This window comes from Vulpes vulpes, chromosome 5 (assembly GCF_048418805.1).
Source record: "Vulpes vulpes isolate BD-2025 chromosome 5, VulVul3, whole genome shotgun sequence".
NCBI lineage: Eukaryota > Metazoa > Chordata > Mammalia > Carnivora > Canidae > Vulpes > Vulpes vulpes.
In genome coordinates, this window is record NC_132784.1 from 23,572,452 (window position 1) to 23,598,434 (window position 25,983).

The following is a 25,983-nucleotide window of genomic DNA, read 5'->3' on the forward strand; positions in this document are numbered from 1 at the left end:
TGCCTCTGCCTCTCTCTCTGTGTTTTTCATAGATAGATAGGTAGAATCTTAAAAAAAAAAAAAAGAATTTATTGGCACGTTGGCCATGGTTTGTTTCTGAAACTACTGGTTACTTTGACTTGCTCTGTTTGCATATTAGATTATTTTAGATTACCTTTTGATTCACATCCATAAAACACAAGCTTTTGATTAAATGATGATTACTACTATGTATTTATTTTATACATAATGCAATTATATATCATCTTATATATATTATCATTTTACAATATTATTATTGTTTTTTATTCACATTTGTCATATTCCTTAATCTATTCAATCTGGAACAAAATAAGTAAAAAATGATGTGTCTTCCTGAGTCATTATTTCCAATGTGCAATTAGAGAAGAAAATGTACTGATGTATTTCTAGTGGACTGATTCTGTAAATAGACTTTCAGTTGGAATGATGCTATTGGTTGCATTGGGTCTGATAAAAAAAAAGTTCAAGTGAGAAACTCAAAGACCAAATATTTGTAAGATGCTTCCTCACTATTAGCAAACATTTTAGATTAAATTTACTCTACTGTTAGGATTAATTACATGACGGTAATGAAATGGCATGAGTTCTTCGGAGACATGTACATAATAAAAAATAATAAATACCTTTGGACTGTATTTATTTAATTAAAAAATTTAAAAGTTAAGCCCAGGAGTCAAAAACAATCACAAGTGATCAGTTTAATTTATTTGAAATGGGTGGAGATTATTTCTAGGATTTACGCTGAAGCATCCTGAAGGTATGAGAGGATTTCTGAATTAAAGAATAACATAGGAGAAATCCGGATTTAGTCAATCTCTGCAATGACAAATTTACAGTCCTCCACCTCAGACATCTAAAGTTCGTCTGAGACCCATAAACATGGAGAAAGAGTATTTGTTTGTTTCTGTTTGTCTGTTTTTCTGGGGATTTGAACTATGACACTCCAGAGGGATACACTAAGAAGTAAATGTACTTCCATTTTTAGAATGAAGAAAACAGAATGTCTTAGTTTGAGTGGCTATGACAAAATATCATAGACTGGATATCTTAAATAACACATATTTATTTCCCACAGTTCTTGATTGTGGGAGTCCAAAATCAAAGTGCCAACTGATTCTGTATCTAGAGTAAGCTCTCTTTCAGGTTTAGATCATCTTCTTTCTGTGTTCCCACATGGAAGAGAGAGAGATCTGTGGTCATCGCCTTTTCTATAAAGGTATCAATCCCATCAAGAGAATCTCTTATAACTTCATCTGAATTTAATTACCTCTCGAAGACCTTACACCTAGATACTGCCACACTGGGGATTAGGGCTTCAACATATGAATTTGGGGATACACAAACATTCAGTTCCTAGCATTCAAAATGTGAAATATTCCATTCAAAATGTAATTATAAGCACATAAATTGATTGCTAACAATAAATTCTGAAAATATATATTTGTTGAAATAATTTAATAAATAAATAAATAAATAGGCACATATAAAGCATATACATTACCTAATGCTCAATGCTCATCCTAGGTTTAATTTGGGGTTAGACAACATCAATTTTTAAAATTTTGGTTCTCATATGCTAATACCACTTGATCTTTAAGCCAAAATATCAATAATATTAGTCTTCAAGTAATGTTTGCCGTTTAAATCCATCAGAAACCCTAAGAAAGGGCAGCCCGAGTGGCTCAGCGGTTTAGCGCTGCCTTCAGCCCAGGGCCTGATCCTGGAGACCTGGGATCGAGTCCCACATCAGGCTCCCTACATGGAGCCTGCTTCTCCCTCTGCCTGTGTCTCTGCTTCTCTCTCTCTCTCTGTGTGTCTCTCATGAATAAATAATGTCTTTAAAAAAAGAAACCCTAGAAAATTATGTATTTTTTGAAAATCTGGCTATAATAATCTTTCAATACTTTTAAACTTTATATAATGATGCTTAGAAATAAATCAAATGCTACATTCAATATGAACTACAGGCATACCTTGGATATATTGTGAGTTCAGTTCCAGACCACCACAGCAAAGCAAGTATTGCAAGATATATTATTTATATATATTATATATACAAAATAATAAACCAATATATATATGTAATAAACCAATATATATATAGGTTTCCCAGTGCATATAATTGTTATTTTTACACTATACTGTAGTCTATTTGGTGTGCAATAGCATTATGTTAAAAAAAAACAATGTACATACCTTAATTAAAATATACTTTTTCACCAAATAATGCTACCTAACACCTGAGCTTTCAGTGAGTCATTGCTTTTTCTGGCAGAGGGACTTGCTTCAATAACGATGGTTGGTGACTGATAAAGGTGGCAGTTGCTGAACACTGAGGTGGCCATTTTTTAAATGATGCAGTGATGAAGCTTGCCACATCAATGGACTCTTCCTTTTACCAACAACCTCTCTGTGGCACGCGATGCTGGTTGATAGCATTTTGTGCCCAGCAGAACTTCTTGGAAAATTAGAGTCAATCCCCTCAAGCCCTGCTGCTGCCATATCACCTAAGTTTATGTAATATTCTAGATATGCTGTTGACATTTTACCAATCTTTGCAGCATCTTCCCCAGGACTAGGTTCCATATCAAGAAACCACTTCCTGTGTAACCCTTCATCCATTCAAGTTTTATAATAATAATGCAGCAATTCAGTCACATCTTTAGGCTCCACTCTAATTTTAGTTCTCTTGATGTTTCCACCACATCTGCAGTTACTTCCTCCTTTGGTACATTGAAACCCTTAAAGTCATCCATGAGCATTGGAATCAACTACTTCCAAACTTTGTGAGTGTTGACATTTTGACCTCTTCCCATGAATCACAAATGTTTTAAATGCCATTCAGATTAATAAATACTTTCCAGAAGGTTTTCAATTTATAGGGATACCTTATTTTATTGTACTTTGAATATGTTTCATTTTTTTATAAACTGAAGTTTATAGGCAACCTTATGTCAAGAAAGTTTCTAGATGACAGTTTTCCAAGTGCATTTTCTCACTTCATTTCTCTGTCTCACATTCAGTAATTCTTCCAGTATTTTGAGGTTTTTCACTATTATATTTGTAATGGTGATTTGTAATCAGTGATACTTAATGTCCTATTGTCATAGATTTGGGGAACCATATATTACATCCATATAAGACAGTGAATTTAATTAATAAATGTTGTGAATGCTCTGAGTGCTACACCAGCCCACCATTTCTCTCTCTCTCTCTCTCTCTCTCTCTCTCTCTCTCTCTCTCCCCCCTCAGGTCTTCCTATTCCCTGAGACATAGCAATATTTAAATTAGTTCAATAAATAACACTACAATGGCTTCTAAGAGTTCAAGTGAAAGGAAGACGTCACATGTCTCTCACTTTAAATAGAAAACTAGAAATGATTAACCTTAGTGAGGAAGGCATGTCAAAGGCCAAGACTGCCTGGAAGCTGGGATTCTTGCACCAGTTAGCTGAGTTGTAAATGGAAAAGCTCTTGACAGAAATAAAAAGTGCTACTCTAGTGAAGACATGAATGATAAGAAAGTGAAACCACCTCTGCTGATACAGAGAAAGTTATAGTCTGGATGAAAGATCAAGCCACCTATGACATTCCCTTAAACTAAAGCCTAAGCCAGAACAAGAACCTAACTCTCTTTAATTCTATGAAGCCTGAGAGATAAGGAAGCTGCAAAGTGCAAGATAATAGACCAAGTGCTGATATTGAAGCTGTAGCAAGTTATTCAGATCTAGTTAATATCATTAATGGAGGTAGCAACAGAAAACAACAGATCTTCAATGTAGACAAAACAGGCTTCTATTGGAAGAAGATGCCATCTAGTACTGTCATAGCTAGAGAGGAGAAGTCAATGCCTGGCTTCAAAGATTTAAGAGATAGCCGGATTTCATGTTGGGCTAATGCGGCTGGTGACTTTCAGTTAAATCCAATACTCATTTATCATTCAAAAATTCCCAGGGCCCTCAGAATTACATTACACACTCTGCCTGTGCTCTATAAAAAGAACAACAAAGCTTGGATGACAGTACCCATCTGTTTACAACGGGGCTTACTGAATAATTTAAGAACACTGTAGAGACCTATTGTAAAAAAAAAAAAAAAAAAAAAGAAAGAAAGAAAAGTTAAAAAAAAAGGAAAAAGAAAAAAAAAAGAAGAGAAGATTTATTTTAAAATATTACAACTCATTGACAATGCACCTGCTCACCCAAGAGCTCTGCTGGGAATGTACAACAAGACTAATGTTGTTTTCATACCTGTAAACATAATGTCCATTCTGCATTATTATGATAAAACTTGAATTAGAAAAAGAGTTACACAGGAAGTAGTTTCTTGAGATGGAACCTAGTCCTGGGGAAGATGCTGCAAAGATTGGTAAAATGTCAACAGCATATCTAGAATATTACATAAACTTAGGTGATATGGCAGCAGCAGGGCTTGAGGGGATTGACTCTAATTTTCCAAGAAGTTCTGCTGGGCACAAAATGCTATCAACCAGCATCGCGTGCCACAGAGAGGTTGTTGGTAAAAGGAAGAGTCCATTGATGTGGCAAGCTTCATCACTGTTATCATTTTAAGAAATGGCCACCTAAGTGTTCAGCAATTGCCATCCTGATCAGTGAGCAACCATCGTCAATGAAGCAAGACCAAGACCCTCTGCCAGAAAAAGCAATGACTCACTGAAAGCTCAGGTGTTAGGTAGCATTATTTGGCAACAAAGTGTGTGTGTGTGTGTGTGTGTGTGTGTGTGTGTGTGTATTAAGATTTATTTATTTATTTTTAGAGAGAGAGTGAGAGCACAAGCAGGAGGGGCCAAGGGATAGGAAGAGAGAATCTCAGGCTGACTTCACACTGATAGCAGAGCCAGAAGCAGGCAGGGCTTGATCTCATAACCCTGAGATCATGACGGAGCTGAAACCAAGAGTCAGAGGCTTAACCAACTGTACCATCCAGGTGCCTAAGCAATGAAGTATACTTTAAGTAAGATATGTACATTATATTTTAAGACATAATGCTAATTGCACAATTAATAGACTATAGTATAGTATAAAATTTCATTTATATTCACTGGGAAACCAAAAAAAAAATTGACTTGCTTTATTGTGATATTCACTCTATTGTGGTGATCTGGAACTGAACTGGATATGTTCAAGATAAGCCTTCACAATTCAAGAGGGAAAAAGTTGGAAAATAGAGCCTGTGTTTATCAAAATAATCCTTGATTCTTCATGTAATTTTTTTGTGTATCTCATCTTATGGAAATGGAATGGACAACATTAATTGAGAGTCCCAAAATAAAAGCTCAGGCTTAACATAGAATGAGATGGAACATTGAGATGATTATTTGCATAATGCACACATTAGAAGCATTTTGCCTCAATTATCTGTAGTTTAGGAACAAACATCTTTTTGCACAAATTATCTGAGTACCTGCAGTAATTCTCAGTGGCCTTTTGTGTGAGTAATCACAATCATAATGCATTCCTTCAAATTCTAAATTTTTGTGGAGATACCCATGATAATTCTAATTTAGTCAGTTCTATTCTTCTAACAAATCAAATGGTCAAAATTATAAGAGAGAGTAAAACTTGCATCTGATACAGAGAAGAGTTTAAAGGAAACCTTTATTTCATTTTTAAATCTCTTAAAAATCTAACTGAAAGTTGTTCCTGTTCAGAACTTCAGAGATAATTAAATATCTCTCTTTGTGATAACAAAAGTAAACATAAAAAGACCGTTTATTTTCAAAACCTTTATAGTGTATGTCAGTAGAAGTTAATGTTGCCATCTTTCTTCCTGACAGACATAACTCCCTCCCCTTTTTTATTGATGTCCATGAAGGAAGATGAAATACTTGATGAGCTCCTGAAATCAGTTGAGAGGAGACAAATAATAGAATAGACCTAATGGGGCACTTTGGAGAAAACATGGGAGTCTTTCCTTTAAATAAATTGATGATTCCAAGGAAAGATAGGAAATTGCGGAAAGTACACTGTGACATACTGTGAATAAATAATGGTAATTCTCAAAGGAGTAGAACAAAACATAGTAATAATCAGCTCCTATACTGGTTTTACTGCAGTTGTAAGTAACTATGATAACAGCAAAAAAATAACTTCAACTGGGACACCTGGGTGGCTCAGCGGTTGAACATCTCCCTTCACGTTCAAGGAGTGATCCTGGAGTCCCAGCATTGAGTCCCACATTGGGCTCCCTGCATGGAGCCTGCTTCTCCCTCTGCCTATGTCTTTTCCTCTTCTCTGTGTCTCTCATGAATAAATAAATTAAACCTTAAAAAAAAAAAAACAACTTCAACTAAAAAAGAATTGATATGAACTATTTTATATAAAAGACACCAAAAAAAAAAAATCTATGCTGGATACCCTGGATTGTGTCTATCAATCTCATTCTGTTTTTTGTCCATTTGAAGAGATTGAAAAGCCTTAAACTATCTTTTCCACAAAAACTCAAGCTTTTAGAAGCAATATGACAGACACTCGAATTTGGAAGAAAAAGTTGGAGGCCACTTTCCTGCCAATTCTAACCTTTTCAACTGACAAGGACAATTGTAAATAAGACATTTGCTTGGTGTAGTCCTCAGTGTCCATCATCCAGCTTCCTCATGGGAAGCAGCATGGATGCAGCAGTAGTGGTCTCAGGGTCATCATAAGCATTCTCGCTTCCTGATTGTAGCTGAGGACATCCAGTCCCCAGTTTCCAGGGTTTCCAAGACAACTGACAATGCAGTGGTAGCAATAGTAGTGGGTTCTTATTTCCAGCATAGTTCCGGTGAAGAGAATCACAGTAGTACTTAAAGTTTTGTGTTATCTGGATGTCATTTCCAAAGGCACAGTCTAGAATTCTCTCCTTTATCTCTTCTCATCATTTTGAGAGCATTCTGAATAAAAGCCCTTCCTTATTCAAACAGTGAGATATCTGTTCCCTGCACGAAACCTGGACTGATGTATCAAAAATTATTTTGAATAACAGACATAGAAAGTCTTCTATAAAGGAGAAATCAGACACTTTCTAATAATTTTTATTTCATCTACCTCTCACCCATCCAAACTATATTTTTTAAACAACACAAATGACCAACCAAGTCTTAAGGCCAGGTGAGGCATTTCATATGGATAATAAATTGTTCTTACCAATTCAGATAAGCTGAAGAGTTCCACCAAGCCACAAGACAATAAAGGTTTTTGTTTCTATTATTGCCGTCATTGTTTTTAGTAAACAAAATAATATCTCACAACAACAACAAAAATTAAATAGAAACTTCTTCGGGTATAGGATTATTGTCCTTTTTTGTGAAGTTTCAGGATTAACAACACTCTAGCACAATTTTGGTTCTTTTATTTTTTATGTGAATTTATTGGGAAATTAGTCTCATTGTTGAATAGTAGTACATAGGACTTCCTTATCATTTAGTTTTGGAAATACAGTATAACTACTTATTTTTCAGTGAAACTAAACAGGATAATAACAATATATAGAGATAGACACATCTTCTTTAGCATTACCTTAAAACGAGTGATTAAAATGCTATGGATTAATCCTCACACTAAAATGACAAAAGTTGTTTAGAAAACTTATATGACTTTATCAAGTAAATATTATTAAGATGATAACGATTTACAAAATATCTTAGGTCTACATTTAATCATTAGATTTGCAATTTCAGAAACACTGTTTGAGTTGTTCACCAAAGGATTAGCAGGCTTTGGGGAATTATTTCATGCTTACCAGACACTCAGGAGACTAAGTGATCAACCAGAATGTCAATTTGTTAATTTACAACTACTGATAGGATGCTCCAGTGACACAATTACTAAGGGGCACCCTCCTAACAAAATCCTCCCTAGAGGAATTTATGGTATGTGAGAAACCAAACCTGAAAGTTATTTGTTAAGCTCAAAATCCAAGCAAAGGAAATTCCATATAATGGAGTTGAGGTCTTTTAAGTTTTATAAGATACTTAGAAAATTATCAGGACTACACTATAGAATGGTACCTTTTTGACAACCAGAACACCTATGAATGTGCCTCCTACACACCATTTATTTTTTTGAATCTAGACCTGTATTTCACAAATTTTGTAAAAAATCTTTCACCATCTATATTATCATGTCTTCATTTGACATTACGTTTTTAAAAATTTAATTTTATTAACATATAGTGTATTATTAATTTCAGAGGTAGAATTTAGTGATTCATCAGTTACATATAACATCCAGTGCTCATTGCATCGAATGCCCTCCTTAATGCACATCACCCATTAGCCCACATCACCCATTAGCCCATCATCTCCCACCCACCTCCCCTCCAGCAACCCTCAGTTTGTTTCCTATAGTTAAGAGTCTCATACTTTTTCTCCCTCTCCCTCTCTGTTTTTATCCTGTTTTTCCTTCCCTCCCTCTATGTTCATCTGTTTTGTTTCTTAAATTCCACATATGAGTGAAATCATATGGTATTTGTCTTTCTCTGACTGACACTGCTTTTTTCTATCATCAAAAGATTTTGTCCTCATTCTCTTATCTAACTCTGGAAAAAATGTTAAAATTAAATTGGAAGTTACAGGCATTGTCTATATTTTAAAGTTAGTTCCAAAATATATTCTTTGCCACCATCCTCAACCACAAATCATCTTTTAGGCGAGGCCTTTTCCTGGAATGAATTTCACATATGTACAAATCTGTATTCCATGTCTAATTCCTGTCAGCTCTAATTCTGAAACAGACTCTGATGTTGTTATCATAATCTCAGAGTATTTTGTATATGGATCCTATATCCTTTGTGTATAGAGTAAAAGGAGTTGGGCCATTAGGAAGAAATAGCTAGAAAACTGTGATTACAGTAAGTCTCTATATATTCTTACACAAATAGCTTATATAGGTTTAACCACAGACAGTAAATATATAAAAAAGTAATGAGAGAATCAATCTGAATGATTCTCCCTAAGGCCTTTAAAACAGTATTTCTCAAAGTGGATAACATAAAACCCTAGCTATTTTGGATGTTAATACATATTAGGTATATATATATATATATATATATATATATATATATATATATCTGATTATAGTATATAATGGATGTTAATACATATTAGGTGTGTATATATATATATATATATATATATACCTGATTATAGTATATATTATATATATATATATACCTGATTATAGTATATAATGGATGTTAATACATATTAGGTGTGTGTGTATATATATATATACCTGATTATAGTATATATTATATATATATACACATATATATATACACACACACACACACACACACACACACACTCATATCACCTCCTTACAAACAAGTTTCCAGAGAAACATACAGACACATCCACAAAAATAATCAAGCGTTCAGTCTCAATAAATAAAGAAAATTCTGGGCTACACAAAGTCAAACAAGTACTTTACTGAAGGATTTTGAATAATATTTAACATGTTATGTACATATAAAATCCCGTAAGTTTCCATAGCATGCAGAATTTCCTAAATTTGCTTGACTACAAAATTAATTTTACAAAAATGTCTTATAGAACTGGTTTCACAAGGAACATATTTTAGGAACTTGTACTGAAAAATCATTTTTTTAAGATTTTATTTATCTATTTACAAGAGACATAGAGAGGGAGGCAGAGACAAAGGCAGAGGGAGAAGCAGGCTCCCTGCAAGGACCCCGATGTAGGACTCGATCCTAGGAACCCAGGATCATGACCTGAGCCAAAGGCAAATGCTCAATCACTGAGCCACCCAAGTGTCCCTAAAAAAGGGTTGAAGTATAACTATTGTAAATGTTTAAGGGACAGAAAAATAAGAAAGGGATAAAAAGAAAAGAAACAAATATTCCTCTTCTTTCACACATGGACACACAAACACACATGCCCAGAAATATCTCAAATTATAAGAAAAACAAACACAAAGTAATAGAAGGGGAAATATGGTTAAATCTGGGTGGGATCTTAGCAGTTATGTGAATAAGTTATGTTATGTTATGTTATGTTATGTTATGTTATGTTATGTTATGTTATGATGTTATGTTATTTAATCAGAGAGAGAGAGTGACAAACCAGGGGGGTGTGGCAAGCAGAGGGAGAGGGAGAAAGCAGACTCCCCACTGAGAAGGGAGCCTAATGTGAGGCTCAGTGCCAGAACCCTGGATCATCATCTGTGCCAAAGGCAGATGCTTAACCCACTGGCACCCCAGTTCTTTCATTTTAAATGATTTGCTTAAGGTCATATAGCCAATTAGTGTCAGAGCTAGGACCATATCAACTCACCATTCCTTTTACCCCAATTATTGTGGTGATAGAAAGATTAACCAGTGTTAAAATAAATGTACAAGTCACAAGATGTTACAGCCTGAAAAAAATAAAATTATAAATACCATAAACTTAATCAAAACCTGAAATGCTGTATGCTAGTTTTACTACTTTGTTTAATTATGCTCCGACTTCTCACTGTCTTTAGATTTGATGCTAAGTTCCTATTGTAAAGATGTCTACTACAGTAAAAACTTTTAATTGTCAAGGAATATGAGGAGAAAAAAATGCCCATTTTACTTGACAATCCTTTAAGGAAATGCAGAATAAAAAGAAAGAAATAAAGTAAACAATTATATTTATAGTGAAAAATTATCATATAAATACTAAGTCAGAAATTATTTTACTAGGGCTATTTGCCATGAAACTAATAGCTTCTCTTTTTTATCCTTCTCTTTTTTCTCTTTCCCTCATTTCCTTCTTTCTGCTATGACGATAAAGCGTATTAACACAGAAGCACAGGTTTCAGTAATTAGATGTCATGTATTTCAAAAATAGTCCATGACTTATTTATTCATTATAATAAGGGCATTTTAACTTTCTAGTTTCAGATTGGTAGCTTAGGAAAATCTGCCAAATACTTTGGCCTACTTAGTATATGGAATCATGATGGGATCATCAAGACAGCCCAACTTTGATTATTAAAATCCATAATGATGCAAGCAGACATGTGAATCTAGACAAAAAAAATACTATGAAAATTATGATTTAAAAATTTTATATAATACCAAGCAAATTTTGTAGAGAAATACATAGCTAGCATGTAAGGTATATTTCACAAAATTCATAGGGAAAAAATACCACAAATTGAAGCTTAGCACATTGCTAATATTTGCTTTGGTGAGTTTCAAGCATGTTGCCAAATGACAAGAAAAACTAATTTAGCCCTTTGCAGCCTGACAACTGAACTAACAATGAAGACAAATTTATGGAACAGACTGCTAAGAGTATTCTTTTCTCCTTCTTCTCTTCTTTTTACTAGGCATTCAGGATAGTCTCTTATGATTGCATTCTTATTGCAAATCAGAATGGGGTACTTACTTCAAAATATAAATTCATCTAATGTTAATATAAAAATTAAGACATAATTTAATATCACTGTCTACAGCATTAAGCATATGGTACAAAAAGGGAATTCTGAAAGTGCTCTGGCAATGCGTCCTCAGGCAACATTTTTGCCAATTTTAACTCTCTCTGTCTCTCTTATTTTATTTATTTATTTATTTATTTATTTATTTATTTATTTATTTAGCATTATATGGATGGCCTGATCACTTTGCTAAAATTCCAGGTCTCAACAGGAATGCACTGTATTAAGTAGCCACACACACACACACACACACACACACACACACACACACACAGCAGTCACATCTCAGAAAAAAGTTATATAAATATGATAAACATAAAATGAGAAGCTTTTAAGAAGTATAAAGAATTTAACAAAACATGTATTTGCTTTTAAAACAAGAGTTAATAAAAATGCATATCCAGGAATAAAGAGCTATAATACCCTTATAGAGGATTTGCTTTAGATTCGTCACAGATGTATCATAGGGAATACTATAAAACAAGTTATTACAAACAAGATTTTTGTTAAGATTTATATTTCCACAATATACGCTAATCAAAAAGTCTAGATTCTAAGGGCACCTGGGTGGCTCAATTGGTTAAGCGTCCAATCTTGATTTCAGCTCAGGTCATGATCTCAGGGTCATGGGATCAAGTCTGGCATAGGGCTCTGCATTCAGTGGAGAGTCTGTCCCTCTCCCTCTTTTTCTCCCCCCACCTATGCTCTCTCTCTCTCTTCCTCAAAAAGGAAAAGAAGAAAAAATCTGAATTCTAAATAACTGAAACAAACGTGTGTGTGTGAGAGAGAGAGACAGAGAGAGAGAGAGGAAAATCTTGATAATTTTTCTTTAAAAGGCTCATAAATTTATAAGAAAATGATGGTCTTAGCCATTTCTTCTTCAGCTATTCAACTAAGAGTTGAATAATTCCTGAACTTTTTCTAATGGAATGGCAGAACCAGAATTGATCAATTTTTGAACAGACATCACCTCTGATGAAGAATGAAAAGGATACAACCCCACATTTGAAGTAGCTGACAGAGTTTCTCAGGGGTTGAGAAATACAAAGAAATTCTGACTCTCTGGGCATATGGGTAGTTCAGTGATTGAGTGTCTGCCTTTGGCTTAGGTCATGATCCTGGGGTCCTGGGATCAAGTCCCACATTGGACTCCCTGCAGGGAGTCTGCTTCTCCCTCTGCCTGTGTCTCTGCCTCTCTGTGCCTCTCATAAATAAATAAATAAATAAATAAATAAATAAATAAATAAATAAATAAAATATTTTGAAAAAAGAAAGAAATCCTGACTCTCTCCTTCACTTATTATCATAAAAGGCATCTGGGGCCCTGATAATAACTAAGTATATATACTTGAGATAAGAAACACATTCACCATTTTACGCATTCAAGGACCTAAATATAGGACAACAGAATTTCCCTCTAGAGAAAAAAATTTAATCAGACCCAAGAAGGAAAAGGGTTAAAAATTCACACTATGTTGTTCTATTTAATATCTGCACTAAAAATCAATTGACCTCTACTTTAAGAGCTTTGGCTCCCATAGTGTTTAACTGAATTGCCTTAGGATGGTGAGACTCTTTTTTTTTTTTTAAGATTTTATTTATTTATTTATTTATTTATTTATTTATTATTTATTTATTTATTTATTTATTCATGAGAGACACACTGAGAGAGAGAGGCAGAGAGACAGAGAGAGGGAGAAGCAGGCTCTTTGCAGTCCCCCTGATGCGGGACTCTATCCATGGACCAGGATCACACCCTGAGCCGAAGGCTCATGCTCAACCGCTGAGCCAGCCAAGCGTCCCGGATGGTGAGACTCTAAAAGGTCTGGATCAAGTTGCTCCTATGATCATTGAGATTAGGACCCAAAATAAAACTATAGGCATATACCTTGGGGAAGTCAGAGTTAAGCCCATAAAAGCCAATAGTCATTGAGAAGACTCAGTGCCTCAGAAATATTTAAGATTAACAGGTGAGGCTATTATCTAGACACAGATCAGATCTTACTTAGCCATACTGCAGACTGGTTTCCTAAATGTCTCTGGCAGTGATCTGGTATAGTTTCTCTGGAAGTTGGCTTTAACTTTGCTCTCTCTAATTCTGTCCTCACCCTTCCCTCCCATCTTAAACTTAAAGGAGTCATCTTTCATTGGTGAAACTAACAGGTAAACACAAAATTTAAATATAAGGCACTTGTTTTATGATGTCCTAAGGTCACATATCACATAAGAAGGGCTGTTAAAATCAAATGGAAAACTTTTGGAAAGAATATGACACCGTAAAGAATGAGTAAGAGGTGCTTGGTTATAGGGAAGGAGAACCTATGTTCTAAGATAAAGAAGCAGCATATACAAACATACATTTAAACGAGAAAATGAAGTATGTTAAAGGACGTATAAGTACTATTTTTAGGTAGAACATATGATTTGAGTAAGGACAGGTTGGGCAGTTTAGCTGCCTGCAGAGAAGCCAGATTGATGAAGTTTTATTTTAACCTGAGCTAAAAAAGAATCTACGTCAAGTGATTCCGCATTTAAGTAATGGGAGAATCATGGCCACTCTAGCAGAATTATAGCAATTGGAATGAACATACAAGTCCACGCAGAGTGGACCACTTCACTAGCAATCATTTTAAAAAGGCAAATTAAAGCAACAAGAATGGTTTTTAACCAATAATTATAAAGTTCAAGTTCATAAAAATTCAATATTTTTTTAAATTCAATATTTGAGCATATGTCCTGTAATAAAGTATAACAAGGTTCTATGATGATTTATCTCTTCATCATTATGACACTGTGTGATCTTAGGATGTTGCTGCAAAGTTCCACAACCATAATCATATTCTAAAGTGCAGACTCACATGAGCTTCCACTGTTTGGGATCAGCATTTCTACTGCTACAGGCAGATTTTTTTGTCTTGAGATTGTGCTTATATTTCAATAGAGACACAACCTGGTCATTCTTATCCAGCCATATCCTAATGGAGGATGCTTGTGAAGCAGTAAAGGCTATGAAATTCCTAGTTTGGGTTAAGGCAAAAGTGCACATTTCATAATCAAGAAAGATCATTGCTTAGTACCTATTGATGCCAAAAGGTAAAGATTTCTTATTAACCTCAAATAATATTTATTTTGTTAATTTCTTTTTCTCATCTATAAACTGACAATTACAAACAGTATGCAGATTGCATTTTTATGATGGTAATGAAGTATATATGTAGAATTTCTTCAATTTTTAAAAATGTTTGTTATAAATTGATTTATATATTTGAATGCACAATTAAATATTTAGGACTTTTTCCTTGTCTATGTATTTTGTGAATTTGACTATGATATGCCTTGGTGAAGGCTGGTTGTTATTGAACTTAATGGGAGTTCTCCGTGCTTCTTCGATTTTGATGTCCATGATCTTTCCAGATTAGGGAAGTTTTCAGCTATAGTTTTTTCAAATAAATTTTCTGCCCATTTATCTCTCTCTTCATCTTCTGGGACTCCTATGATATGAAGTTTATTGTGTTTTACTAAGTCGCTGAGTATTCCAAATCTACCTTTGTGGACCATTACCTTTCTTTCTTACTTCCTTTTGGCTTCATTATTTTCCATAATTTGATCTTCTATATCACTGATTTGTTTGTCTGCTTCATCTATCCTCATTTTTATGGACTTCATTTGTGTTTGCATCTTGGTTATAGCATTTTTAATTTTGACCTCACTAGATTTTAGTTCTTTTATCTCTATAGTAAGGGATTCTATAGTGTCTTCTATGCTTTCTCCAAGCCCAGCTAGTATTCTAATAATTGTTGTTTCATATCCTGGTTCAGACATCTTAACTGTATCTGTATTAATTAAATCCCTGTCTGTGAGATCTATCTAGTGTTCTTTCTTTTGGGGTGAATTCCTTCATTTTATCATTTTGCCCAGAGAAGAAGAAAGAGAACGAAGAACAAGAAAAGCAAAAACAAAAACATACAAAAATGAAATAAGAAACAAAACAAAGCAAAAAAACAACAAAGGAAAAATAAAAAGAAAACAACAAGGAAAACAAAACACAAAATCAGAAAACCAAAAAGAAAAAAACAAAACAAAACAAAAAGATACCCCCTCCCAACCCCCCAGATCCTGGGTGTTTTTCAGCTTTCTTGTTAAAACTCTAGATCCAAAAATAAAATTAATTAATTAATTTAAGTAGACAAAAATAAAACATATATATTAAAAGCATAGATATAAAAATTTAAAAAATTAATAATAAACATTAAAAGAAGGAATTGGAAAATATAATAAATATATGAAAAAGTAATAAAAATAAAAGAAATAAAGAATAAAAGTAAAAAAGGAAGTTCAATCCTGTTTTCCCTAGAGCTGAAGCTTTGCAGCCCTCTATCATCAATAACCTTGGTGTGAGCTAGTTGTTTGTTTGCGGGGGGAGGGAGGGTACTGCATTGACTCTCAGGCTGACTTGTTTAAGAAGAAATGCTTCTCCACAGCCCAGGGGGATGCGACATGTACAAAGCTCCAGCTTCCATGAGATGGCGCATTCTTGCTCCCTGAAGGATTTTAGCACTGATGAGTGATGAAAATGGCTGTACCCTGCTCTCTAGCCTCAGACCTGAAAGTTCATATTACCTATTATTCAGTGAGCCCCCACAGAAAAGCAATCAATCGGTGTGTATCTTCGATTTCCATCAGAACTCTATGTTCACACTGCTCCTCTTGGAGCCTTTTTAATCTCAGGTGTGGACCGAGTTGCAAAACTCCAAATTTTAGGAACACAGGGTGTAAACCCACACTATTCTTCAGGGGAGGGTCTCCCCACAATTGCCAGCCAGTCGCATCAGTAGTCACTCATGGTGGTTTGCAGTTTATAGCAGAAAGCCAACACCAAGACCCACTGCTCTCTGCTGGCTTCTCAGCATCTATGCCTGGCAACAGCATAGCACTTGTTCTTCCTGCAACCCAGGGGATCCTCAGACCACTCTGTAACTTCTGGGATCCTGCCCTTTTTTGCCACCTGAGCACCTTTAATCCAGGCACATCCCCCATGGTAGTGAACTTAAAAGTTCATACTGTGTGCTCCCCCACTTCTATTACTTTGGGGTAGCCTCCCTAAGCAAGCTCCAACTGCACCACCACAACCACAGCTATGTCTCCCCCAAGTGAACTTCCATACCTCCTACCTTCCAAAAGGTGGCCATTTTTATACTTCTACTTATAGACTTGATAGTTTTGTTCTTTCATTTGTTCTCTGATTTCTTGGGTGTTCAGAATAACTTGATAACTATCTAGCTGTTTTCAAGGCTCAGACAAGCTGAGGGTCCTCTTACTCCTCTACCATCTTAACTCCTCCCCTATAGGTAGAATTTCTTAACCTATAAAATAAACGTTCGGTCAGTGTTATCCAACATGATTATTAGAGAGTTGCTAACTCAAGAGAAAGGAGTAAAATTTATAAAGGACAAATAAAGTGTTAAAATCCCCAAATTATCCAATCAAGGGTTTCATTTAAAGTATTTAGGCAGAGGTTCAAATGGAAAATGAACTAAGACTGACAATGAAACAGGCCAAAAAGAAAAGAGAGAGAGAGAGGAAGATAAAAGCCAGTAAATGAGGGTAATTCAGAAGCAAAGTTTAGAAAGAATATGAAATTCTTTTATTTTTGTCCAGGAATATTCTGCTGGACTAGAGCTGAGTTCATGAATGGATCAGGACAAGCTGTTCAAGTCCATATTAGAATCCTAAAAGTCATACACAAATATTGCAAAATATTGAAGGATCATACATAAAATGGAATAGAAGTATCTACTATCTATCTAGGAGAGAAAAATCTGGTCCTGAATCATCTGGTTAAGAAGGGATTAACTTCCTATTCTTCCTATTTCAATCATCTCTGTGTGCTTTCTCCTGAGGAAATAGCTAGACATGGCTATTTGAATCCCATAATTCTTGTTTATTTGGGGTATCTGTGTCCCTAGTACAGACAGCACTTTCCAAGAAAAATCAGAGGAAATACTGAGTTGCTGCAGATGTGCTTTGTGTGGATACTTTGTTGGAGAACCAATTTTGCTTACAAAACACTTCCAAAATTTTCTCCAAAGTCTACAACTTTCAAGCTAAAACACTAGATAATAAATACCAGATATCTTTAAATAAGAAATATAATTTCTAGCATTTTCCCCAATGTGCACTGGTTAATATAATTTATTGAGTATATTATTATCACTCTTCATACTCTCACATTGTTGCTTAGGAGTGATTCTCAATGTTCAAGGTAGGCCTTTGTAAGTGAATACATCAGGATCAACTGGTGGGCCTTTTCAAATGAAATAGCTTTCCACATCTTACCTTGTCTACTTTCCTTCCAAGATTCTTATACCTCTCTTTCATTTAGAGACTGTCTTTTTGAGCCATGGTTCCTAACGTTAGTGTACATAATTAGTTTTGGCTCGCTAAAAAAAAAAAAAAAGTCAAGACCCACTGGAGCAGTGGGGTGTTTAGCAAGGACTAATAAAGTCGGACCCAATTCACGCCTGTAGCCAGTACTCATTGTGTGCTGTTACCCAGTTTCTCACTGTCCCAATTTCTCCCTCAGCATAAGAGGCATAGTTAGATTTTCCTAATGCATATAGTCACTTAGTACGTTCAATAACTCAGAGATATTATTTATGGTAGATTTGGGAGGTTCTTTGAAAGCACCAGTGTTTGTCTTTCTAACGTAGAAGAAAAAAAAAAAAGATTTAGTTGTCACATCTCCGCCTTCGTTTTAGCCATTCAATATTGTCTAATATATGAGTCCTGTAGCTAAATTTTTTCTATTACAAAACAGGAAGTGCATACAGAAATGTGGTATGTATACAAGGTGAGATAGAAAATACAAATTTTAAACACAAATTATTGCACTAAGCTGTTTAAGTAAATCATCATGCAGATTTTAAATGCAAGTCAGTTTGACCTGTAATGATTCCTTTTCTCCTCATTGTCAATTTAAAAAATAATAATTTTTGTTTTCAAAAAGAATTCTTGGGATCCCTGGGTGGCGCAGCGGTTTGGCGCCTGCCTTTGGCCCAGGGCGCGATCCTGGAGACCCGGGATCGAATCCCACATCAGGCTCCTGGTGCATGGAGCCTGCTTCTCCCTCCGCCTGTGTCTCTGCCTCTCTCTCTCTCTCTGTGACTATCATAAATAAATAAAAAAAATTAAAAAAAAAAAAGAATTCTTCCCTCAAGGTAAATTCAGAGAAAAGCATCTACAGAAGAGTGGATAGTGACAGGTATTCAGGCATACTCCCAGCAGTTCATTATTTTTGTTTATATAGTACAAGAGAGATTTTATGTAATTATACATGCAAGGAATATTCCAACTTCATTATCAACTCAAAAACTGTCATGGTGAATGAAGGGCCCACCATATCCAATGGCAGCTATTCTCTGACAAGTTGATGAAATGCATGGTTTGCAAGCAATGACAGAGGAACCTAGCCCTGCTCACACCTCTGCCCCACTCCCATCATTAAATTACTTCCACACATTTAATCACTTTTCTACAGTGACTGAAATTGCACAGCTTAAATGTGCCTTTGTCAAAATATATTTATTCTAATTAAAAGATTTCCATTGCATTTATTATTTATGGTTCAAAATGAATGTCCTATTTAGGATTTCAGTGAATTACTTAACAAAAATATCTTTAGTTTTCTAGATTTGCCAAGAAATGTCTTTTAACTCAAATGCAATCTAAGTTACAAATTATATTCTACACATATTTTAATGTGTAATTGCTTGACCATGCCCAGATTTACTAAAATAAAAAAAAAAAGTTGTTTTCAAAATACATATTACAGAAGAAATTATTTCTACTAATAGAGCATATTAAATGTAGAAAAGTTGCTTAAATAAACCTGGAAAATAATTTTACCTGGCAACTTAGTGAATATCTTAGCTATTTGACTGCTAATATTCATTCCTCTTGCTACAGACAAATACATTTGAATTAGTTGAAGTAATCATTAATATGGTAGGGACTGAACCTTTTGTTTGAACAGTTTCCAACAGCTGGCTCAGCCAATGACTGAGATACTCAAATCACACAGTGGCACTAGTTGTGCCGGCACCACTTATTATTTACTATTTATTAGGAATTATCATTTTCCAAAGAATCCTTGAAAATAGCCAATGTCTACCACTTTCACTAGGTATTTTGGTTCAGTGTCACAATAAATAGCTTTTGCAATTGTTTTATTTATGTTAAGGGGATTTTTAAATCACTGGATTTGATTTGCTAAACATTGATTTATGTTCATTCAACTATATACAATCATACCTTTATATTCCATTTTTATAATTTTTGCTACTGATTCATTTAATATAATCATACTTATTACATATTACATGATATTATTTTGATGTTTAATAAAATTAATAGTCAATAATTTTAATTGTATGCCAAAAATATTAATGAAATATAAGTATTGAATCCAAACTGTCAAACGTTCTACATCTGAAAAATACATTTATTCTATCACAGCACTTTTTTTTTGCTTCTTAACTTGACTGCACATTTTTCTTTACTTTTCTACCAATTTTTATGTTAGCAGCATTGGCAAGAATAATTTTTATTCTGTAAATCATAAAATAAATGGACACATCTTGAAATTCTCATGCATACAGATTCCCCAGGCAAGTACAGATAAAATTTATACTCCTATGTTAAAGGGGTGGAGGTCAGGACAGAGAGAGAGAGAGAGAGAAAGAGACATTGAGAGAGCGAGCACCCCCTTAAAAGAAAGAACTAATATGTGTATCTGTGTAACAATGTGATTTAAATTTACAGTAATATGCAGGAAGTACAGTTGTTATTTTGTAAATTTCTGGCATAAGAAATAAAAATAAATCAAAATCACAAATCATTCTTTTGGAAGATACATTAAAATTCTGATCCGCTAAGAAAAAAGTCAACAAACACAGGTAGTTGTTACCAATTAGCATAAATCTAATAGTTTTTAAGGCATTTTAACAAACACTACAGTTGATGAGCTTATAATTATCAACTCTGTTTCTTACTTTTTAAAACTTCCACCTTCACTATCACATTGTGAACTATCACTCAGTGGCAAATTATAATTCTCATTTAGGTGACACTGTAATAAGCATTAAAGAAGAATTAAAATTAACTCTGTAACTTACTACTTACATAAACAGTGAAACCATGTGTGTATGTGTCTGTATATTCAAAACAGGGAGTGGATACATTTATATAAGTACATTCATATTTGCATATATAGGTTTCTCATGCCAAATACTATGTTAGAAAAATCTAAGAATCCTGTTAACTGATCTATAAATGAAATCCTTAAAGGGCGACATATAATATGAGTTGATATATAATATGAGTTGAAATACTCACTGTGGAAGGATTGAAGAATATTGATTGTCCACTCATCTATTAGTCTTCCTGTTTTTGTTATCTGGATACATTTGAGCTGATTTGAAGATTCTCTTGATTCAATCCAACAAATCATGTCTTCATTATAAATAAAATCCAGAGTATGAATTTCATTTCCATTGACTGAGCTCAGGGTTGCCATTTTACTTCCATTAAGATAGAAAACTTCAATTGTTTCAGAATTTGCAATTAAAAGCATAGGCAACCTATCTGTAGGTTCTGGAATAAAGGAGAAAGAGACATGAGTTCAATAAGAGGCAATTTTTTTTTCACACTATTGTATTACTTACTAAAAACTTATTTCTATATTTTAACGTATCTCTAATAAAATTGCTGGCAAAAGTATTTACTAATAATTCCTATAAGAGAGGAGGCAAAATGATGGAATAGTAGGGGTCCTCAATTCATCTGGTTCCACAAATTTACCTAGAGAACTTTCAAAACATTCTGAACACCTACAAATTCAACCTGAGATGTAAAGAGAGCACAGCTGGAATGCTAAAGAGAGAAAAGTGATAACTTCTGATGTGGTAGGAAGGCAAAAAAAAGAGGTGGGGAGAGGAGCCATGGCAAGCCCAGCAAACTGGGCCCAGAAGCAAAGCCAAGCTGAGGCAAGCTTTGGCACAAAAGCTGAGCCCTGGCCAAGTAGGAACTTTAAAAATCCAAAGCTGAGTCTTCCTGACTGAAAAGTGCTCACCAGGGAAATAGGGCAAAATCCCAGGAGGGGCAGTGAAGCCTCAATATTCCTGGAGACACAATAAGAATAGGGGCACCCAGGAAAAGGCTCATCGCAAATCTCAGTCAGATTGTGGTAAAGGGCTGGAATGCTGCAACCCTCTGGGGCATTTGGAGAAGCTGGCTGGTTATCCTGGCAGGCGCTGGAGCTCCCTTGACCCTAGAACCTGGCAATGGATGGAGGTAGCTGTCCTCCATTCTCTTTGGCGGAGGCAGATCTCAGGAGCACAGGTCCATCTGCACAGGGATGATGATCCAAGGGCACTGAAGCAGACAAGCCTGGCTATCCACCATGCCCTTCAGGAGAGGCAGACCTGGGAGGGCACAGGACAGTGAGATTCTCCCGTCAATGGGTGACCTTCAATTTATGCAGATCAGTGCACCTGTGCCTGCCCACAGGAACATCTAGGCCATTGTGGACTGGAAGACTGTGTTTCGGTACTAATGGGAAGCAATTGGCTCCAGAGCTGAAGATATGCCCATCGCCATTTTTAATTTTTTTTCCTTCTTTTTGCCTTTCACCTGGAAGAGGCAGAACCTCTAGAACAAAGGCTGCAAAGAATAAACAGCTCATATGAGCCCAGAACCCAATAAGAGAAGGGACAGCTCTGCCCCGGCACAGACACCCAAGAATCAGTACAACAGACCCCGATTGCAGAAGAACTGCTGGAGGAATAAGGGAAGACCAAGTTCACTGACCAAGCAGCACTGGAAAGCTCCAGGACTGAGGGAAAATAGTATATAGAACTCAAGGGTTTTTTTCATTACAATTTGTTTATATTTCAGGTTAAAAATTTCCAATATTTTTTCTCTTTTCCTGCTTTAACTATAATATTTACAAACTCTTCATTTTTTGAAGCTTTTTCCTTTTTGACTTTCCTATTTCTACAGTTACATGTCTTAGTTATAATTTTCATTTTTGGATTCCCTTCAACGTATTCAGTTTAATTTTGGTAGATGTACAAGTAATGGTTTTTTGTTTTTTGTTTTTTTTTAATTTTCTGTCTTGTTGTGTTTTATAATGGTGGAAGTTAGTACCTTCTAACACATGGACCATAATACACCCAGAACCAGGTGTAACACCTTGTTGGTTCATTCTGTGAGACTATAATCTTGTTCTTACCATTCTGCTCCCCTCTTTTATCTTGTTTCTTTCTTTCTTTCTTTCTTTTTTTTATTTTGGCCGATGTTGGGTCTCTATATAAGTTTTTCTGGTTTTTATAAATTTGGGACTGAGCATCTGCTAACACACAGATCAAAATACACTGAGAACCAAGAGGATAACTCTCTACGTCCCCTTGGGGACACTATATTCTGTCTCCACCAGCACTTTCTCACCACCCACTCGTTTTGTTGTTTTTGTTTTGTTTTATTTTTAATTTGTTTTAAAATTTGTTTTTCACTTTAGTGGTCCTTTTATTTTCTTCTGTTCTTCTTTTTTTTTTTTTTATTTTCTAGTCTCTGAAATCTTCAGAATTACCTAGGGTCTATTTTACATAGGTCATGGTTGATATTCTTGACTGTTTGCTCATACAGCCACTCTGCACTGGACAGAATGACTAGAAGGAATAATTCACAAAAGAAAAAAAAAAAAAAACCAGAAGTAATACTCTCTGCAACAGAATTGCTGGATGTGTATTTAAACACAACATCAAAGATACAATTCAGAAATACAATTATAAAAGTATGGGTGGCTCTGGAAAAAAGCATAAAGGACTCTAGGGATTCTCTTACTGCTGAATTAATTTCTAATCAGGCCAAAATTAAAAATACTTTAACTGAGATACAGTCTAAACTAGATGCTCTAACTGCTAAGATTAACAAGATGGAAGAGAGAGTGAGTGACATGGAAGACAAGTTGATGAAAAGGAAGGAAGCTGAGGGGGAAAAAAAGAGAAAAACAAGAACCCACAAGGAAAGGCTTAGGGAAATAAATGATAGCTTGAGAAGGAATAATATTCATCTTATTGGGGTTCCAGAATATATATATATATATGACCATATATATATATATGACCATATATGACCATATATATATATATATGACCATATATGACTATATATATATATATATATATATATATATATAGCCACAAAGTATATTTGAACAAATCATAGCTGAGAAAAGGGATCTGGGGAAGGGAACAGGCATTCAGATGGAAAAGACAAAGAGTCCCTCCCTCATATTAACAAAAAACGTTCAACACCTCAACATTTAATAGTGAAACTTGCAAATTACAAAGATAAAGAGATAATTCTTAAAGCAGCTTGAGACAAGAGATTCGTAACTTACAAGGGGAGAAATATCAGATTAGTAGCAAACCTCTCCACAGAGACCTGGAAGGCCAGAAAGGGCTGGCAGGATGTATTCAGGATACTAAATGAGAAAAATTGCAAACAAGAATATTTTATACAACAAGGCTATTATTCAGAATGGAAGGAGAGATAAAGAGCTTCCAGGACAGACAGAAACTGAAAGAATATGTGACCACCAAACTGGCTTTGCAAGAATTATTAAGGGGGACCCTGCAAAAGAAAGAGGAAGCCCAAAGAAACAATCCACAAAAAGATGGACTGTATAGGTATCACGAAGACACTAAATTCATATCTTTCAATAGTTACTCTGATATAAATGGACTAAATGATCCCATCAAAAGACACAGGATATCAGACTGGATAAAAAAGCAAGACCTATATATATATGATGTCTACAAGAGACTCATTTTAGACCAAAGGATACCTCCAGACTGAAAATGAAGGCGTGGAGAACCATTTTACCATTCAAATAGTCCTCAAAAGAAAGGTGGGGTGGTAATCCTCATATCAGATAAATTAGATACCAAAGATCATAATAAGAGACAAAGAGGGACAATATATCATACCTAAAGGGTCTATCCAACAAGAAGACCTAATAATTATGAATATTTATGCCTCTAATGTGGGAGCAGCCAAATATATCAATTAATAACGAAAGTAAAGAGATACCTACCTAATAATACATTAATAGTAGGTGACTTCAACACAGAACTCTCAGCAAAAGACAGATATTCTAAGCAGAGCATCACTAAAGAAACAAGGGCTTTGAATGATACACTGGATCAAACAGACTTCACAGATATATAACAGAACATTCCTCTCTAATGCAACTGGATACCCAGTCTTCTCAAGTTTACATGATTAGGATACCAAAAGAGTGGTATTGTCCCCTGCATATTTAGACCACAATGCTTTGAAACTGGAACTCAATCATAAGAAGATTTGGAAGAAACTCAAACATGGAGGTCAAAGAGCATCCTACTAAAAGATGAATGGGTCACCAGGAAATTAGAGAATAATTAAAGAGTCATGGAAATTAATGAAAATGAGAATGTAACCGTTCAAAATCTTTGGGATACAGCTAAAACAGTCCTAAGAGGGAAATAGATCTCAATCCTCCCTTAAAAAATTGGAAAAAACTCAAATACACAAGCTAACCTTGTACCTAAAGAAATTGGAGAAAGAACAGCAAATAAAGCCTACACCAAGCAGAAGAAGAGAGATAATGAAAATTAGAGCAGAAATCAATGAAATAGAGACCAGAAGAACTGCAGAACACATCAACAAAAATAGGAGCTGCTCCTTTGAAAGAATTAATAAGATAGATAAACGCCTTGCCAGTCTCATTAAAAAGAAAAAAGACTCAAATTAATAAAGCCATGAATGAAAGAGGAGAGATCACAACCAATGTCAAGGAAATACAAAAGATTTTAAAAACGTGTTATGAGCAACTATTTGCCAACAAAGTAGGCAATCTAGAAGAAATGGATGCATTTCTGGAAACTCACAAATTACCAAGTGTGGAACAGGGAAAAACATAAAACCTGAACAGGTCAACAGCCAGTGAAGAAACTGAAGCAGTCATCAAAAACCTCCCAAGACACAAAAGTCCAGGGCCAGATGGCTTCCCAGGGGAATTCTATCAAACATTTCAAGAAGAAATACCTATTCTACTAAAACTGTTTCAAAGGATTAAAGGGAGAGAATACTTCCAAACTTCTTCCATGAGACCAGCATTACCTTGATCCCAAAACCAGACAAAGATCCCACCAAAAAGGAGAATTAGAGACCAATATCCCTGATGAACATGGATGCAAAAATTCTCAACAAGATACTGTTTTAGGATCTAACAGTACATTAAGAGGATAATTCATCTTGACCAAGTGGGATTTATCCCTGGGATGCAATGTTTGTTCAACACTGGTAAAACAACCAACGTGATAGATCACATCAACAAGAAAATAACAAGAACCATATGATCCTCTCAATACATGCAGAGAAGGCATTTGACAAAATACAGCACCCATTCCTGATTAAAACTCTTCAAAGTGTAG

General features: G+C 34.9%; 1 protein-coding gene across 1 annotated transcript in view; it reads right to left on the bottom strand.

Moving 5' to 3' along the window:
• Positions 1 to 25,983, bottom strand: part of LRP1B (LDL receptor related protein 1B) — a 1,812,620-nt gene that overhangs the window by 924,578 nt on the left and 862,059 nt on the right. Inside the window, exon 6 of the mRNA XM_072757648.1 lies at positions 20,840 to 21,097. Coding sequence (XP_072613749.1) covers positions 20,840 to 21,097 — 258 coding nt within the window. The remainder of the gene's footprint in view (positions 1 to 20,839; positions 21,098 to 25,983) is intronic.